General features: G+C 45.5%; 1 protein-coding gene across 4 annotated transcripts in view; it reads right to left on the reverse strand.

Moving 5' to 3' along the window:
* LOC129818072 (uncharacterized protein KIAA1958-like) overlaps positions 1-19,076 on the reverse strand; it is a 51,800-nt gene that overhangs the window by 11,059 nt on the left and 21,665 nt on the right. For 2 of the 4 annotated variants that reach the window (XM_055873619.1, XM_055873617.1), the window contains exon 3: positions 17,899-18,766. In XM_055873619.1, coding sequence (XP_055729594.1) covers positions 17,899-18,766 — 868 coding nt within the window. Of the gene's footprint in view, positions 1-1,710; positions 3,405-11,615; positions 12,360-12,485; positions 12,576-17,898; positions 18,767-19,076 lie in introns of those variants that run through there. The other 2 variants (XM_055873615.1, XM_055873616.1) reach the window with 2 other exon arrangements.

Consider the following 19,076-nt stretch of genomic DNA (forward strand, 5'->3'; position numbering starts at 1 on the left):
ATGCTAGTCAAAATTCCCTGTCTTAGGTCAGTTAGGATCACCACTTTATTTTAAGAATGTGAAATGTCAGAATAATAGTAGAGAGAATGATTTATTTCAGCTTTTATATCTTTCATCAGATTCCCAGTGGATCAGCAGTTTACATACACTCAATTAGTATTTGGTAGCATTGCCTTTAAATTGTTTAACTTGGGTCAAACGTTTTGGGTAGCCTTCCACAAGCTTCCCACAATAAGTTGGGTGAATTTTGGCCCATTCCTCCAGACAGAGCTGGTGTAACTGAGTCAGGTTTGTCGGCCTCCTTGCTTGCACACACTTTTTCAGTTCTGCCACAAATTTTCTATAGGATTGAGGTCAGGGCTTTGTGATGGCCACTCCAATACCTTGACTTTGTTGTCCTCAAGCCATTTTCTCACAACTTTGGAAGTATGCTTGGGGTCGTTGTCCATTTGGAAGACCCATTTGCGACCAAGCTTTAACTTCCTGACTGATGTCTTGAGATGTTGCTTCAATATATCCACATAATTTTCCTTCCTCTCGATGCCATCTATTTTGTGAAGTGCACCAGTCCCTCCTGCAGCAAAGCACCCCCACAACATGATGCTGCCACCCCCGTGCTTCACGGTTGGCATGGTGTTCTTCGGCTTGCAAGCATCCCCCTTTTAACTCCAAACATAATGATGGTCATTATGGCCAAACAGTTCTATTTTTGTTTCATCAGACCAGAGGACATTTCTCAAAAAAGTACGATCTTTGTCCCCATGTGCAGTTGTAAACCGTAGTCTGGCTTTTTATGGCGGTTTTAGAGCAGTGGCTTCTTCCTTGCTGAGCGGCCTTTCAGGTTATGTTGATATAGGACTCATTTTACTGTGGATATTGATACTTTTGTACCTGTTTCCTCCAGCATCTTCACAAGGTCCTTTGCTGCTGTTCTGGGATTGATTTGCACTTTTCGCACCAAAGTACGTTCATCTCTAGGAGACAGAACGCGTCTCCTTCCTGAGCGGTATGACGGCTGCGTGGTCCCATGGTGTTTATACTTGCGTACTATTGGTTGTACAGATAAACGTGGTACCTTCAGGCGTTTGGAAATTGCTCCCAAGGATGAACCAGACTTGTGGAGGTCTACAGTTTTTTTCTGAGGTCTTGGCTGATTCCTTTTGATTTTCCCATGATGTCAAGCAAAGAGGCACTGAGTTTGAAGGTAGGCCTTGAAATACATCCACAGGTACACCTCCAATTGACTCAAATGATGTCAATTAGCCTATCAGAAGCTTCTAAAGCCATGACATAATTTTATGGAATTTTCCAAACTGTTTAAAGGCACAGTCAACTTAGTGTATGTAAACTTCTGACCCACTGGAATTGCGATACAGTGAAATAATGTGTCTGTAAACAATTGTTGGGAAAAGTATTTGTGTCATGCACAAAGTAGATGTCCTAACCGACTTGCCAAAACTATAGTTTGTTAACAAGACATTTGTGGAGTGGTTGAAAAACGAGTTAATGACTCCAACCTAAATGTATGTAAACTTCCAACTCCAGCTGTAGCTAGTCTTCAACAAGAATCACGAATATAAAAGACTGACATTCAGAATTGATTAAAAAAAAAGTTGTAGAGAAACATGAAGAGATAAGTTTAAACCCTTCTATGACTGAGATCAAAGCTTGTCTTTTTAAATATACATTCAATAATTTCTTGACACCATCGAGGGGTATTGACCATTTATTTCAGGGCAACATTCTGTCAACATTTCTCCTCCAGTCATTGGTCTAACATCGTCACACAGAACATTTCTCCTCCAGTCATTGGTCTAACATCGTCACACAGAACATTTCTCCTCCAGTCATTGGTCTAACATCGTCACACAGAACATTTCTCCTCCAGTCATTGGTCTAACATCGTCACACAGAACATTTCTCCTTCAGTCATTGGTCTAACATCGTCACACAGAACATTTCTCCTCCAGTCATTGGTCTAACATCGTCACACAGAACATTTCTCCTTCAGTCATTGGTCTAACATCGTCACACAGAACATTTCTCCTCCAGTCATTGGTCTAACATCGTCACACAGAACATTTCTCCTTCAGTCATTGGTCTAACATCGTCACACAGAACATTTCTCCTTCAGTCATTGGTCTAACATCGTCACACAGAACATTTCTCCTTCAGTCATTGGTCTAACATCGTCACACAGAACATTTCTCCTCCAGTTATTGGTCCAACATCATTACACACAACGTTTCTCCTCATTGGTCTAACATCATTACACAGAACATTTATTCTATTCCCTATATAGTGCACTACTTTAGACCAGAGCCCTATTCCCTATATAGTGCACTACTTGTGACCAGAGCCCATATGAATGCAATAGGGTTCCATATGGTCTAATGTCTAACAGAAGGCATGATGACCTCATTTCCTCCACAATGGTAGGATCCTCAGACCCTGACCTGTAGGAAGTCGTCAGGACATGTCATGATGGGATCCTCAGACCCTGACCTGTAGGAAGTCGTCAGGACATGTCATGATGGGATCCTCAGACCCTGACCTGTAGGAAGACATCAGGACATGAGATCCTCAGACCCTGACCTGTAGGAAGTCGTCAGGACATGTCATGATGGGATCCTCAGACCCTGACCTGTAGGAAGTCGTCAGGACATGTCATGATGGGATCCTCAGACCCTGACCTGTAGGAAGACATCAGGACATGAGATCCTCAGACCCTGACCTGTAGGAAGTCGTCAGGACATGTCATGATGGGATCCTCAGACCCTGACCTGTAGGAAGTCGTCAGGACATGTCATGATGGGATCCTCAGACCCTGACCTGTAGGAAGTCGTCAGGACATGTCATGATTCTCCTCTGACACATCCTCAGACCCTGACCTGTAGGAAGTCGTCAGGACATGTCATGATGAGATCCTCAGACCCTGACCTGTAGGAAGTCGTCAGGACATGTCATGATGGGATCCTCAGACCCTGACCTGTAGGAAGTCGTCAGGACATGTCATGATGAGATCCTCAGACCCTGACCTGTAGGAAGTCGTCAGGACATGTCATGATGAGATCCTCAGACCCTGACCTGTAGGAAGTCGTCAGGACATGTCATGATGGGATCCTCAGACCCTGACCTGTAGGAAGTCGTCAGGACATGTCATGATGAGATCCTCAGACCCTGACCTGTAGGAAGTCGTCAGGACATGAGATCCTCAGACCCTGACCTGTAGGAAGTCGTCAGGACATGAGATCCTCAGACCCTGACCTGTAGGAAGTCGTCAGGACATGTCCTGATTCTCCTCTGACACATCCTCAGTCTACACTTATTGATACATGCTTTCTTCAGTTTGGCCGACTCCACCGATGTCCATCCATCCAGGGCAGAGCAGTGGAGGACGTAAGCTGTAAAGTAGGATACAGTTAGTTAACAAGTCCTGACACGTTGATATGAGTCAATATATACATGTGCCCAGAGTAGAAAACACAAGTAACTCCATCCCGTGTATGGCAAACTATTTCCTCTATATAGTGCACTACTTTTGACCAGGGCCCTATTCCCTCTATATAGTGAACTACTTTTGACCAGGGCCCTTTTCCCTCTATATAGTGCACTACTTTGACCAGGGCCCTATTCCCTCTATATAGTGAACTACTTTTGACCAGGGCCCTTTTCCCTCTATATAGTGCACTACTTTGACCAGGGCCCTATTCCCTCTATTTAGTGAACTACTTTTGACCAGGGCCCTATTCCCTCTATATAGTGAACTACTTTTGACCAGGGCCCTATTTTCTCTATATAGTGAACTACTTTTGACCAGGGCCCTATTTTCTCTATATAGTGAACTACTTTTGACCAGGGCCCTATTCCCTCTATATAGTGAACTACTGTTGACCAGGACCCTATTCCCTCTATATAGTGGACTACTTTTGACCAGGGCCCTATTCCCTCTATATAGTGCACTACTTTTGACCAGGGCCCTATTTCCTCTATATAGTGCACTACTTTTGACCAGGGCCCTATTCTGTGCTTTGGCAAAGTGGGTGGGGTTATATCCTTCCTGTTTGGCCCTGTCGGTGGGTATCATCGGATGGGGCCACAGTGTCTCCTGACCCCTCCTGTCTCAGCCTCCAGTATTTATGCTGCAGTAGTTTATGTGTCGGGGGGCTAGGGTCAGTTGGTTATACCTGGAGTACTTCTCCTGTCTTATCCAGTGTCCTGTGTGAATAAGTATTCTATCTCTAATTCTCTCCTTCTCTCTCTCTTTCTTTCTCTCTCTCGGAGGACCTGAGCCCTAGGACCATGCCTCAGGACTACCTGGCCTGATGACTCCTTGCTGTCCCCAGTCCACCTGGCCTTGCTGCTGTCCCAGTTTCAACTGTTCTGCCTGCGGCTATGGAAACCTGACCTGTCCACCGGACGTGCTACCTGTCCCAGACCTGCTGTTTTCAACTCTCTAGAGACAGCAGGAGCGGTAGAGATACTCTGAATGATCGGCTATGAAAAGCCAACTGACATTTACTCCTGAGGTGCTGACTTGTTGCACCCTCGACAATTACTGTGATTATTATTATTTGACCATGCTGGTCATTTATGAACATTTGAACATCTTGGCCATGTTCTGTTATAATCTCCACCCGGCACAGTCAGAAGAGGACTGGCCACCCCTCATAGCCTGGTTCCTCTCTAGGTTTCTTCCTGGGTTTTGGCCTTTCTAGGGAGTTTTTCCTAGCCATCGTGCTTCTACACCTGCATTGCTTGCTGTTTGGGGTTTTAGGCTGGGTCTCTGTACAGCACTTCGAGATATCAGCTGATGTACGAAGGGCTTTATAAATACATTTGATTTGATATTCCCTCTATATGGTGCACTACTTTTGACCAGGGCCCTATTTCCTCTATATAGTGAACTACTTTAGACCAGGGCCCTATTCCCTCTATATAGTGAACTACTTTGACCAGGGCCCTATTCCATCTATATAGTTAACTACTTTAGACCAGGGCCCTATTTCCTCTATATAGTGCACTACTTTTGACCAGGGCCCTAATTCCTCTATATAGTGCACTACTGTTGACCAGGGCCCTATTCCCTCTATATAGTGCACTACTTTTGACCAGGGCCCTATTTCCTCTATATAGTTAACTACTTTTGACCAGGGCCCTATTCCCTCTATATAGTGAACTACTTTTGACCAGGGGCCTATTCCCTCTATATAGTGCACTACTTTAGACCAGGGCCCTATTTCCTCTATATAGTGAACTACTGTTGACCAGGGCCCTATTCCCTCTATATAGTGAACTACTTTGACCAGGGCCCTATTCCATCTATATAGTTAACTACTTTAGACCAGGGCCCTATTTCCTCTATATAGTGCACTACTTTTGACCAGGGCCCTAATTCCTCTATATAGTGCACTACTGTTGACCAGGGCCCTATTCCCTCTATATAGTGCACTACTTTTGACCAGGGCCCTATTTCCTCTATATAGTTAACTACTTTTGACCAGGGCCCTATTCCCTCTATATAGTGAACTACTTTTGACCAGGGGCCTATTCCCTCTATATAGTGCACTACTTTAGACCAGGGCCCTATTTCCTCTATATAGTGAACTACTGTTGACCAGGGCCCTATTCCCTCTATATAGTGAACTACTTTAGACCAGGGCCCTATTTTCTCTATATAGTGCACTACTTTTGACCAGGGCCCTATTCCCTCTATATAGTGAACTACTTTTGACCAGGGCCCTATACCCACTATATAGTGAACTACTTTAGACCAGGGCCCTATTCCCTCTATATAGTGGACTACTTTTGACCAGGGCCCTATTCCCTCTATATAGTGAACTACTGTTGACCAGGGCCCTATTCCCTCTATATAGTGAACTACTGTTGACCAGGGCCAAGGTAGCTTAGCAGTTCAGACGTATTTTTCCGTGTTGTCGTGTCGTGTCCTGTATATATATATATATTTACACCTTTTCTTCACATATCTTTTATTTATTTTATTATCCAAGAACTCAACTACAAAAGCTTTCCTGCAAAAGCTTTCCTGCAACCCGCTTCACCAATTACAATAAGTACTATTCACCTCAATCTGAAAATCCATCGTGGAAGATAGCCAGGGGCTAATTCAGAAGCTAGCCTGAAAGCTAATCCAGAAGCTACTCCGATAGCTAGCCAGAAGCTAATCTGTAGCTGCTCCGAAATTAGCCGGTTTGCTGGCTAGCGTTGGTGTTTCAGCTGCCCACGTTTTGCGGTCATCAGCTATTCCTCTAGCTCGATAATCTACCGGCACTTTAGTGCAACGCGACTCGGACCGGAGCATTCCGGGACTTTTTTTCTCTCAGTTTCCCCGGATTCCAACCGCAGCCTCAGCCTCTATTTTGCACCTTGATTTCGCAGCTAGCTAGCTGCATACCGTGTGACTATTGGCTTACGTCGACCCCGGAGCTAACTCAAATCATGCTGGAGCTAGCCAGCTGAGGAGTTCCATCACCATCCGGACCCGCTTCTTTGTTGCTGCTGCAGATACGGAACCCCACCGGGCCTTCACGACTGACTGCCGACGTTATCTGCCCGAGGGATTTATCCAACCGGCACCTCCGTCCCGGCGTTACCTGAACGCTCATCTGAGGCCCGCTAATCGTTAGCTGTCTTATCGGCTGCTATCTGAACAAAACCCCACTACACGGAACCTACCGACGGAAACGCACGAGGTATCTACAAACAGACCTCCATCCTATGCTGCTACCGATAGCCATATACCCGGCCAGCTGTCTGGATCGCCACGACCCCAACCAACCTCTACTCACTGGACCCTTATTTATCACTCGATTAAGCTTGCCTCTCCTTAATGTAAATATGCCTTGTCCATTGCTGTTCTGGTTAGTGTTTATTGGCTTATTTCACTGTAGAGATTCTAGCCCTGCTCTCTATACCATATCCAACCCTGCAGTTCCACCACCCACATATGCGATGACATCACCTGGTTTCAATGATGTTTCTAGAGACAAGATCTCTCTCATCATCACTCAATACCTAGGTTTACCTCCACTGTATTCACATCCTACCATACCTTTGTCTGTACATTATTCCTTTAAACTATTTTATCGCCCCCAGAAACTTCCTTTTACTCTCTGCTCTGGTAGCTCTAGGCGACCAATTCTCATAGCTTTTAGCCGTACTATTATCCTACTTCTCCTCTGTTCCTCTGGTGATGTAGAGGTGAATCCAGGCCCTGCAGTACCTGGCTCCACTCCTATTCCCCAGGCGCTCTCTTTTGATGACTTCTGTAACCGTAATAGCCTTGGCTTCATGCATGTTAACATTAGGAGCCTCCTCCCTAAGTTTGTTTTGTTCACTGCTTTAGCACACTCTACCAACCCGGATGTATTAGCCGTGTCTGAATCCTGGCTTAGAAAGACCACCAAAAATTCAGACATTTTTATCCCCAATTACAATATTTTCAGACAAGATAGAACGGCCAAAGGGGGCGGTGTTGCAATCTACTGCAAAGACTGCCTGCAGAGTTCTGTTATACTATCCAGGTCTGTTCCCAAACAATTTGAACTTCTACTTTTAAAAATCCACCTCTCTAAAAACAAGTCTCTCACCGTTGCCGCCTGCTATAGACCACCCTCTGCCCCCAGCTGTGCTCTGGACACTATATGTGAACTGATTGCCCCCCATCTATCTTCAGAGCTCGTGCTGCTAGGCGACCTAAATTTGAACATGCTCAACACCCCAGCCACCCTACAATCTAAGCTTGATGCCCTCAATCTCACACAAATTATTAATGAACCTACCAGGTACCACCCCAATTCCGTAAACACGGGTACCCTCATAGATATCATCCTAACAAACTTGCCCTCCAAATACACCTCTGCTGTTTTTAACCAAGATCTCAGCGATCACTGCCTCATTGCCTGCATCCGTAATGGGTCAGCGGTCAAACGACCTCCACTCATCACTGTCAAACGCTCCCTGAAACACTTCAGCGAGCAGGCCTTCCTAATTGACCTGGCCGGGGTATCCTGGAAGGATATTGATCTCATCCCGTCAGTAGAGGATGCCTGGTCATTTTTTTAAAATGCCTTCCTCACCATCTTGAATAAGCATGCCCCATTCAAGAAATTTAGAACCAGGAACAGATATAGCCCTTGGTTCTCTCCTGACCTGACTGCCCTTAACCAACAGAAAATCATCCTATGGCGTTCTGCATTAGCATCGAACAGCCCCCGTGATATGCAACTTTTCAGGGAAGCCAGAAACCAATATACACAGGCAGTTAGAACAGCCAAGGCTAGCTTTTTCAAGCAGAAATTTGCTTCCTGCAACACAAATTCAAAAAAGTTCTGGGACACCGTAAAGTCCATGGAGAATAAGAACACCTCCTCCCAGCTTCCAACCGCCCTGAAGATAGGAAACACTGTCACCACCGACAAATCCACTATAATTGAGAATTTCAATAAGCATTTTTCTACGGCTGGCCATGCTTTCCACCTGGCTACCCCTACCCGGGACAACAGCACTGCCCTCCCCTCTGCTACTCGCCCAAGCCTTCCCCATTTCTCTTTCTCCCAAATACAGTCAGCTGATGTTCTTAATGAGCTGCAAAATCTGGACCCTTACAAATCAGCCGGGCTAGATAATCTGGACCCTTTCTTTCTAAAACTATCTGCTGAAATTGTTGCCACCCCTATTACTAGCCTCTTCAACCTCTCTTTCGTGTCGTCTGAGATCCCCAAAGATTGGAAAGCAGCTGCGGTTATCCCCCTCTTCAAAGGGGGGGACACCCTTGACCCTAACTGCTACAGACCTATATCTATCCTACCCTGCCTTTCTAAGGTCTTCGAGAGCCAAGTCAACAAACAGATTACCGACCATTTCGAATCACACCACACCTTCTCCGCTATGCAATCTGGTTTCAGAGCTGGTCATGGGTGCACCTCAGCCACGCTCAAGGTCATAAACGATATCGTAACCGCCATCGATAGGAAACAATACTGTGCAGCCGTATTCATTGACCTGGCCAAGGCTTTTGACTCTGTCAATCACCACATCCTCATTGGCAGACTCGACAGCCTTGGCATCTCTAATGATTGCCTCGCCTGGTTCACCAACTACTTCTCTGATAGAGTTCAGTGTGTCAAATCGGAGGGTCTGTTGTCCGGGCCTCTGGCAGTCTCTATGGGGGTGCCACAGGGTTCAATTCTTGGACCGACTCTCTTCTCTGTTTACATCAATGATGTCGCTCTTGCTGCTGGTGATTCTCTGATCCACCTCTACGCAGACGACACTATTCTGTATACTTCTGGCCCTTCTTTTGACACTGTGTTAACAACCCTCCAGGCGAGCTTCAATGCCATACAACTCTCCTTCCGTGGCCTCCAACTGCTCTTAAATACAAGTAAAACCAAATGCATGCTCTTCAACCGATCGCTGCCTGCTCCTGCCCGCCTGTCCAACATCACTACTTTGGACGGCTCTGACTTAGAATATGTGGACAACTACAAATACCTAGGTGTCTGGTTAGACTGTAAACTCTCCTTCCAGACCCACATCAAACATCTCCAATCCAAAGTCAAATCTAGAATTGGCTTCCTATTCCGCAACAAAGCATCCTTTACTCATGCTGCCAAACATACCCTTGTAAAACTGACCATCCTACCAATCCTCGACTTCGGTGATGTCATTTACAAAATAGCCTCCAAAACCCTACTCAATAAATTGGATGCAGTCTATCACAGTGCCATCCGTTTTGTCACCAAAGCCCCATATACTACCCACCACTGCGACCTGTACACTCTCGTTGGCTGGCCCTCGCTTCATACTCGTCGCCAAACCCATTGGTTCCAGGTCATCTACAAGACCCTGCTAGGTAAAGTCCCCCCTTATCTCAGCTCGCTGGTCACCATAGCAGCACCTACCCGTAGCACGCGCTCCAGCAGGTATATCTCTCTAGTCACCCCCAAAACCAATTCTTCCTTTGGACGCCTCTCCTTCCAGTTCTCTGCTGCCAATGACTGGAACGAACTACAAAAATCTCTGAAACTGGAAACACCTATCTCCCTCACTAGCTTTAAGCACCAGCTGTCAGAGCAGCTCATAGATTACTGCACCTGTACATAACCCATCTACAATTTAGCCCAAACAACTACCTCTTTACCTACTGTATTTATTTATTAATTTATTTTGCTCCTTTGCACCCCATTATTTCTGTCTCTACTTTGCACTTTCTTCCACTGCAAATCTACCATTCCAGTGTTTTTTTTAGTTTTTATTTTACTTGCTGTGTTGTACTCACTTCGCCTCCATGGCCTTTTTATATTTTTATTTATTTATACATATATCTGTTTGCCTTCACCTCCCTTATCTCACCTCACTTGCTCACATTGTATATAGACTTATTTTTTTATCTTTTTCACTGTATTATATGTTTGTTTTTACTCCATGTGTAACTATGTGTTGTTGTATGTGTCGAACTGCTTTGCTTTATCTTGGCCAGGTCGCAATTGTAAATGAGAACGTGTTCTCAATTTGCCTACCTGGTTAAATAAAGGTTAAATAAAATAAAAATATTCCCTCTATATAGTGAACTACTTTAGACCAGGGCCCGATTCCCTCTATATAGTGCACTACTTTAGACCAGGGCCCTAATTCCTCTATATAGTGCACTACTGTTGACCAGGGCCCTATTCTCTCTATATAGTGAACTACTTTAGACCAGGGCCCTATTCCCTCTATATAGTGAACTACTTTAGACCAGGGCCCTATTCCCTCTATATAGTGAACTACTTTGACCAGGGCCCTATTCCATCTATATAGTTAACTACTTTAGACCAGGGCCCTATTTCCTCTATATAGTGCACTACTTTTGACCAGGGCCCTAATTCCTCTATATAGTGCACTACTGTTGACCAGGGCCCTATTCCCTCTATATAGTGCACTACTTTTGACCAGGGCCCTATTTCCTCTATATAGTGCACTACTTTTGACCAGGGCCCTAATTCCTCTATATAGTGCACTACTGTTGACCAGGGCCCTATTCCCTCTATATAGTGAACTACTTTTGACCAGGGGCCTATTCCCTCTATATAGTGCACTACTTTAGACCAGGGCCCTATTTCCTCTATATAGTGAACTACTGTTGACCAGGGCCCTATTCCCTCTATATAGTGAACTACTTTAGACCAGGGCCCTATTCCCTCTATATAGTGAACTACTTTTGACCAGGGCCCTATTTTCTCTATATAGTGCACTACTTTTGACCAGGGCCCTATTCCCTCTATATAGTGAACTACTTTTGACCAGGGCCCTATACCCACTATATAATGAACTATTTTAGACCAGGGCCCTATTCCCTCTATATAGTGGACTACTTTTGACCAGGGCCCTATTCCCTCTATATAGTGAACTACTGTTGACCAGGGCCCTATTCCCTCTATATAGTGAACTACTGTTGACCAGGGCCCTATTCCCTCTATATAGTGAACTACTGTTGACCAGGGCCCAATCCCTCTATATAGTGAACTACTGTTGACCAGGGCCCTATTCCCTCTATAATAGTGCACTACTTTTGACCAGGGCCCTAAAAAGTGCATCAATCTCCTTCTCACCTATGATTGCGTCCACCGTTCTGCGGTCAAGAATCTTCTTGCCGTCGGGTACTTTTCCCCTCCTGCCGAAGGCCACCGCTCCTATGAGGTCTTCCTCGGTGAAGAAATGCTCGAATAGGAGATGAAAGAGTCTCATGCAGTTCCCTCTGGCCTCCTGAAACATGGCGGCCAGCTGCAGGGAGGACAGTAGGACTCCTGAGCCGGGGTAGAGCTCCTGCTGGCCCTGCAGCTGCTCCCTGTGACGGCCGCGCCAGCGCGTCGGCTCAGGCTGGGGTTGAAGCTGTGGCCGGTGGGTCTCAAGATGGGACTGGAACTGGGGGTGGCTCTGCTGGTGGGTCTCAAGCTGAGACTGGAACTGGGTCTGTTGCTGATGGGTGTTAGGTTGATAAATGTGGGGCTGGGGATAATGACTGGGAGCTCTATCTTCATGGAACTGCCCTCTCTCCGCTCTCCTCTCTTCCACTCTCCTCTCTTCCACTCTCCTCTCTTCCACTCTCCTCTCTTCCACTCTCCTCTCTTCCACTCTCCTCTCTTCCACTCTCCTCTCTTCCACTCTCCTCTCTCCCACTCTCCTCTCTTCCACTCTCCTCTCTCCCACTCTCCTCTCTCCCACTCTCTCCGTTCTCCAATCCTGCCCTCTCTCCACTCTCTCCGTTCTCCTCTCTTCCCCTCTCTCCGTTTTCTTCTCACGGAAAGAGAGAACCTGGCGGATGACTGTCTGAAGACTCTGTAGCTGACCGAGATCTGTAGAGAACAACAGAGATATTTACACACAAACAAAACACGGAGCAATTTCTACAAATATGCCGAGGAGAAACCTTCATCAATAGGGTCATTTTGAAAACTGTCTTAGTTCCAAAATGGTCTCACCTATACTAGCAACAAACTCTTCAACCCGCCGCCTCTCCTCTGTCGGTTCGCTGGTCAGAAAGTGACTTGAAGAGGTGGGCCAGAAGAAGTCTAAAAAAAATAAAAAGGAGGAATCAGACAGGTTTATATAAATATTTTTCCATTAAAAGTGGCAATATGTCACTTTTTGGACGAGCCGACCAAACTCATAGAAATGAGAGTTATAGATCTGTCGTTGAGTTTAAGAAAACGTCAGATCTGTTCTGTGTGTGCCATTTCTATGCTTCCTGTTCTTAAGTTTAGTTTTTGCAATACAATATTTAATGGTTATGGAAAATATATTTCACAGCGTTTTAGATGGTACAATGATTCTCTACTTTGTCACAAACTGAAATTAGGTACATTTTTTTTTACATTTTGCAAACAGGAAGTGGCGGAGCAGCTTTAACTATATTCCCTATGAGACATAATGACAACACAGTCTGGCTATACATCTTTTTATTACAGTTTATTTTACACAGTATTCACTGAACAATGCCTAGTCATAGATCCCCAACAGTCATTCTGATTCCCATGTCAAACAGACTACATTTAAAATTTGAGGAAAAAACTACTTCCTCTCACGGCTAACTACCAGGAAGTAAAAAAAAAAAAAAAAAAAGACAGGTTGAGTGGGCGGGGAGCTTATATTCATGAGCTCGCCTTTGATTGACAGCTCTTTGAAAAACGCCTAGCAACTTGGATGCAATGTTGGCGTAAAATCCTGTCAACCTAAATTTGGTGAAAACACAAAGCATCAATGATGTCAAAAATGTTTTATACGTCTCCCGTTTGTTACGTCTCTTGTGATGCGGTTCACAGCAGCAATGACGGATGTGTTGACGTGAGTTTTGAACAACCCCCCCTTGTTCTATGCTGGCTAAAGACCTAGCTAGCCGGATGAAAGGGTAAACGAATGAGTAAACTTTTCATTATATTTGCTGCCACCCTACAGTCAGATTTGGGCACCAGTCGAGTAGCTATGGAGCTATATAAACCACGCCCCTCTGCAAACACGCCATCTCTGATGTTGGTTACAAGCCCCTACTTATTTAAATTAGTTGAAATAACAATCATGTTACCATTGGTGTATTAAAATGAGAGCTCGGGTGATGTCGCCCTATCATCTTAATAATCCCGCCTCGTGAATCCAAAAGTGTTTGACACGTGGGGGAGTAACTTTATGATCCAATTTTAGCGCTGTAGAAGCAACAGTCATTTCTTCATACTTTGATCTGGTTTCATCCAAATCTCATCCAATTAAATGAAAGAAGAAAAAAACATGATTTTGATTGTTTATGACTTTTAAAAAGCACATTTAATTGGAAATGTACATACAAATAACTAACCATTTCTCTCAAAGTAAAAAACAGCTCACTCCATCTTCTTGGAACAGTCTGGTGAACCTGTAAAATGAGATTGAACACTTGTTCATTCATTGTTTCACATGAAGAAAAACTGTCTACTACGCAAATGGCACCTTAGTCCCTAAATGGAACCCTATTTCCTATGGGCACTGGTCAAAAGTAGTGCACTACTTAGGGAATAGGGTGGGATTTAGGACAGAAACATACAGTGCTCTCCTTAGTTATAGCATACAGGCAGTCAAAAAAATTAAATTAAATCCCATTTTTACAGAACTAGATTACACAAATCCGCTATAATTATATATGTGATCACTCGACAACGGAAAGGTTAAATAACTCACCTCGTATTGAGATTAGTGATGAGCAGGTCAGCCGTTTCTTCTCGTTAATAACTCCTCCGCAATCAACCGACTACGTGATTAGAATTTGAGGCCCGCAATCGACCCTAACATTGAAAAAGGCGCTGTACAGTCAGAAAAAAAGCAGAATCATTTTTTTGACAGGCCTTTTTTCTTTTTTTTTGATTATGCTTATGTTTCTGGTTATAATTTCTGACATTTTGGCAGACTATTTGATAGTCAACTTGTCTATAATTAGATACATGCAGCTTCTCTTCTGTCGTTACATGATGGAAAATAAACCTTAGCTCATAATGTCATACAGGGCATTCGGAAAGTATTCAGACCCCTTGACTTTGTCTACATTTTGTTACGTTACAGCCTTATCGTAAAAAGGATTACATTTTTAAATCCTCAATCGAAACACAACACCCCATAATGACAAAGCGACAACAAGTTTTTTTTTTGCACATATATAAAACAAATTAAAAAACAGAAATACCTTACTTACATACAGTTAAAGACGGAAGCTAACGTACACTTAGACCAGACCGGAAACGTCGCAAAATAAATGTAGAAATCCATGTTATTCAATTATTGCACACACTGCTTGGTTTTTGGATATAAATATGAACTTAATCGAACAAAACATATATGTAATGTCTAATATGAAGTCCTATGAGTATCATCTGATGAAGATCATCAAAGGTTAGTGATTCATTTTATCTCTATTTGTGCTTTTTGTGACTCCTCTCTTTGGCGGGAAAAATGGCTGAATTTTTCTTTGAGTTGGTGGTAACCTAACATAATCGTTTGTAGTGCTTTCGCTGAAAAGCCTATTTGAAATCGGACACTTTGGTGGAATTAACAACAAGATTACCTTTAAAATGGTATAAGACACATGAATGTCTGATGAATTTTAATTATGAGATTTCTGTTGTTTGAATTTGGCGCCCTGCACTTTCACTGGCTGTTGTCATATCGATCCCGTTACCGGGATTGCAGTCATTAGAAGTTAAATAGATTTTAATTCTCACCCATTTATGCACAATACCCCGTAACTGACAAAGCGAAAACATGTCTTTAGAAAATAAATAGATAAAATAAATTATAAAGTAGAGCGGTGTTTTTTACAGCACATTGGTGCAACTGACTGGCGGGTGTTAAGAAGAAGCGCGGTTTGACGGGTCGTGTTTCGGAGGACGCATGACTCGACCTTCGCCTCTCCCGAGCCCGTTGGGGAGTGGCAGCGATTAGACAAGATTGTAACTGGATCGCAAAATTGGGGAGAAAAATGTAATTTAAAAAAAAAAAGAAGAAAAAAGTTTATTTACATTAGGTATTCAACCCCCTAATTTAATACATGTTAGAATCACTTCTGGCAGCGATTACAGCATCAAGTCTTTCTGGGTAAGTCTCTAAGAGCTGTGAGTATTTCTTGGTAAGTCTCTAAGAGCTGTGAGTCTTTCTGGGTCAGTCTCTAAGAGCTGTGAGTCTTTCTGGGTAAGTCTCTAAGAGCTGTGAGTCTTTCTGGGTCAGTCTCTAAGAGCTGTGAGTCTTTCTGGGTAAGGCTCTAAGAGCTGTGAGTCTTTCTGGGTAAGTCTAAGAGCTGTGAGTCTTTCTGGGTAAGTCTAAGAGCTGTGAGTCTTTCTGGGTAAGTCTCTAAGAGCTTTGCACACCTGAATTGTACTATATTTGCACTTTATTCTTTAAAAAATGCGTTAAGCTCTGTCAAGTCGGTTGTTGGTCATTGCTAGACAACCATTTTCAAGTCTTGCAATAGATTTAACCTAAACTGTAACTCGGCCACTCGGGAACATTAAATGTCTTCTTGGTAAGCAACTCCAGTGAAGAGTTGGCCTTGTGTTTTAGGTTATTGTCCTGCTGAAAGGTGAATTTGTCTCCCAGTGTCTGTTGGAAAGCAGACTGAACCAGGGTTTCCTCTAGAATTTTGTCTGTGCTCAGCTTCATTAGGTTTATTTGTTATCCTACAACACTCCGTAGTCCTTGCCGATGACAAGCATACCCATAACATGATACAGCCGCCACCATTCTTGAAAATATGAAGAGTCGTACTCAGTGATGCGTTTGCCCCAAACGTAACGCTTTTTATTCAGGACAAAAAGTTAATTGCTTCGCCACATTTATTGCAGTATTACTTCAGTGCCTTGTTGCAAACAGGATGCATATTTTTTATACGCTATGCGTATACTGGGGTGATGTCTGTGTAAATGTGTCAACATATGAGGTGTTGGCAGCTAGAAATAGACTATTCTTGTTGAGTGTGACGACAAACTGCTTAACGTTTTATCCACAACTCTCCGTGACAGTTATAATCTACTGGGGAGGAGTCAAAATATTTGACTCCACAGAGGAGCGGGCCCGCCTCGTCACAGAGGAGCGGGCCCGCCTCGACACAGAGGAGCGGGCCCGCCTCGACACAGAGGAGCGGGCCCGCCTCGACACAGAGGAGCGGGCCCGCCTCGTCACAGAGGAGCGGGCCCGCCTCGTCACAGAGGAGCGGGCCCGCCTCGTCACAGAGGAGCGGGCCCGCCTCGTCACAGAGGAGCGGGCCCGCCTCGTCACAGAGGAGCGGGCCCGCCTCGTCACAGAGGAGCGGGCCCGCCTCGTCACAGAGGAGCGGGCCCGCCTCGTCACAGAGGAGCGGGCCCGCCTCGTCACAGAGGAACGGGCCCACCACACAGTTTAGGCCTAGTATTTTTTGATTTTTTTTTTAAGGTATTCGAGTTCACAGTGCGGACCGAACCGAGGTCCCCGTCCCAAACGGTTCAGTACGTGTACCATTACATCCTTAAGAGTCCGACATGATTTCACAGAGAAACTGTCATGTCTTCTAAAATCACAGCAGATTTATGGAGCATGCAGCAGTGTAAATCTTATTGTCTATTGAGGAACAGGCCATATTACAACAACATACAGAAAAGACAGGGCTCTGAAATACACTACAAGCTGACAGATACACCTTCTCTATACAATCAAAACTTGTAACGGTACATTATATTCTAGATATTTGTAATCTCTTTAATTGGTAGGTGCATAGAGCTCCCAGGTATGCCACTCAGAAATGGTGAGGGGCTTTTTGTTGAGAATTGGGTGTTTGTTTGTGTTTGACAGCAGAACCAGTGTGGTGACACACAGAGACAGAGACAGAGAGACAGGGGGGGGCAAGAGAAGTTAGAGGGAGAGAGGGCAGCTATAGAGGGAGAGAGGGCAGCTATAGAGGGAGAGAGGGCAGCTATAGAGGGAGAGAGGGCAGCTATAGAGGGAGAGAGGGCAGCTACAGAGGGAGAGAGGGGAAGAGAGGGCAGCTAGAGGGAGAGGGGGCAGCTAGAGGGAGAGGGGGCAGCTATAGAGGGAGAGGGGGCAGCTATAGAGGGAGAGGGGGCAGCTATAGAGGGAGAGGGGGCAGCTATAGAGGGAGAGGGGGCAGCTATAGAGGGAGAGGGGGCAGCTATAGAGGGAGAGGGGGCAGCTATAGAGGGAGAGAGGGCAGCTATAGAGGGAGAGAGGGCAGCTATAGAGGGAGAGAGGGCAGCTATAGAGGGCGAGAGGGCAGCTATAGAGGGAGAGAGGGCAGCTATAGAGGGCGAGAGGGCAGCTATAGAGGGCGAGAGGGCAGCTATAGAGGGAGAGAGGGGAGCTAGAGGGAGAGAGAGATGTTAACTGTACCTGTAGCTTCTCCTTTAGTCTCTGCTTCCAGGAGGTCAGGGTTCATCCCACTGGGGGAGGAGGGAGTCAGGGTCCCCAACGGCCCCTCGGATCCTCCATGCTTCAGCAGGTCCTCCATCAGCTCACTACCTGCCCCAGGGAGGGTGCTCAGGCCCTGGGTCGACACCGAGGACAGGTCCTGGTGTCTGGGAGAACCAACGCTCATCATGGAAGGTTTGGAGACAGAGCTGGAGATAGAGCCTCGGAGAGGTTTGTGAGGAAAGGAGCGGCCCAGCAGAGACGACGACACGCCACCAACCAAACAGTCGGCGTCCAGCTGGAAGGGTGTGTGGGGCAATGCATGGTGGGACAGGGAGTTATTAGGCTTTGGGGACTGGGAGACTGAGTGAGAGGCCATGCCAGAGTCAGTACCTACCCCTGCTGCTAACTGGGCTTTAGGCACTGTGTAATAGTCCTCAGCAGTCTCCTGCTTGATCTTCTTCACGGACTTGTCCCCCTGTCCCCTGTCCTCAGACCCTGGTCTCTGGGGGCCGGGCATGCCCCCCGGGGGACCCCTCTTCCTGGGTCTGTGATGAGGCTCGTAGTCTACGTCTCCATCCTCGTCCGTCGTGGCTGAGGACTCGCAGACAATATCAAACAGGTTGCTGTTATACTCCTCGGTGTTGTCATCAGCCTCAGTGTTGTCGTCGCTGCAGTTAGAGAAGTCGCAGGAGTCCCGGGTCTGGCTGCTGTCACCTCCCTTGGCCTTGGTGGAGCGGCCCAGAAACCTCTCACCTCCTGGGCTGCTCTGACGGGCTAAGGCCCCTCCCTGGACACTGAGGCTGTCCGAGTTGACGCTACGGCTGTCTTGGTAGCAGCCACCCCGCTCCTTTAGAATCAGAATCAACAAATACATTTTACATGGATTGGGAATTTGACCTGGTGGAAATGGCACTGACAACATCAGAGAGAATACAGGGCATTCGGAAAGTATTCAGACCCCTTGACTATTCTCCACATTTACGTTACAGCCTTATTCTAAAATGGATTAAGTAGCTCTCTTCCGCCTCAATCTACACACAATACCCCATAATGACATCACAGTACCCCATAATGACATCACAGTATCCCATAATGACATCACAGTACCCCATAATGACATCACAGTACCCCATAATGACATCACAGTACCCCATAAT

Source organism: Salvelinus fontinalis, chromosome 21, assembly GCF_029448725.1.
Source record: "Salvelinus fontinalis isolate EN_2023a chromosome 21, ASM2944872v1, whole genome shotgun sequence".
NCBI lineage: Eukaryota > Metazoa > Chordata > Actinopteri > Salmoniformes > Salmonidae > Salvelinus > Salvelinus fontinalis.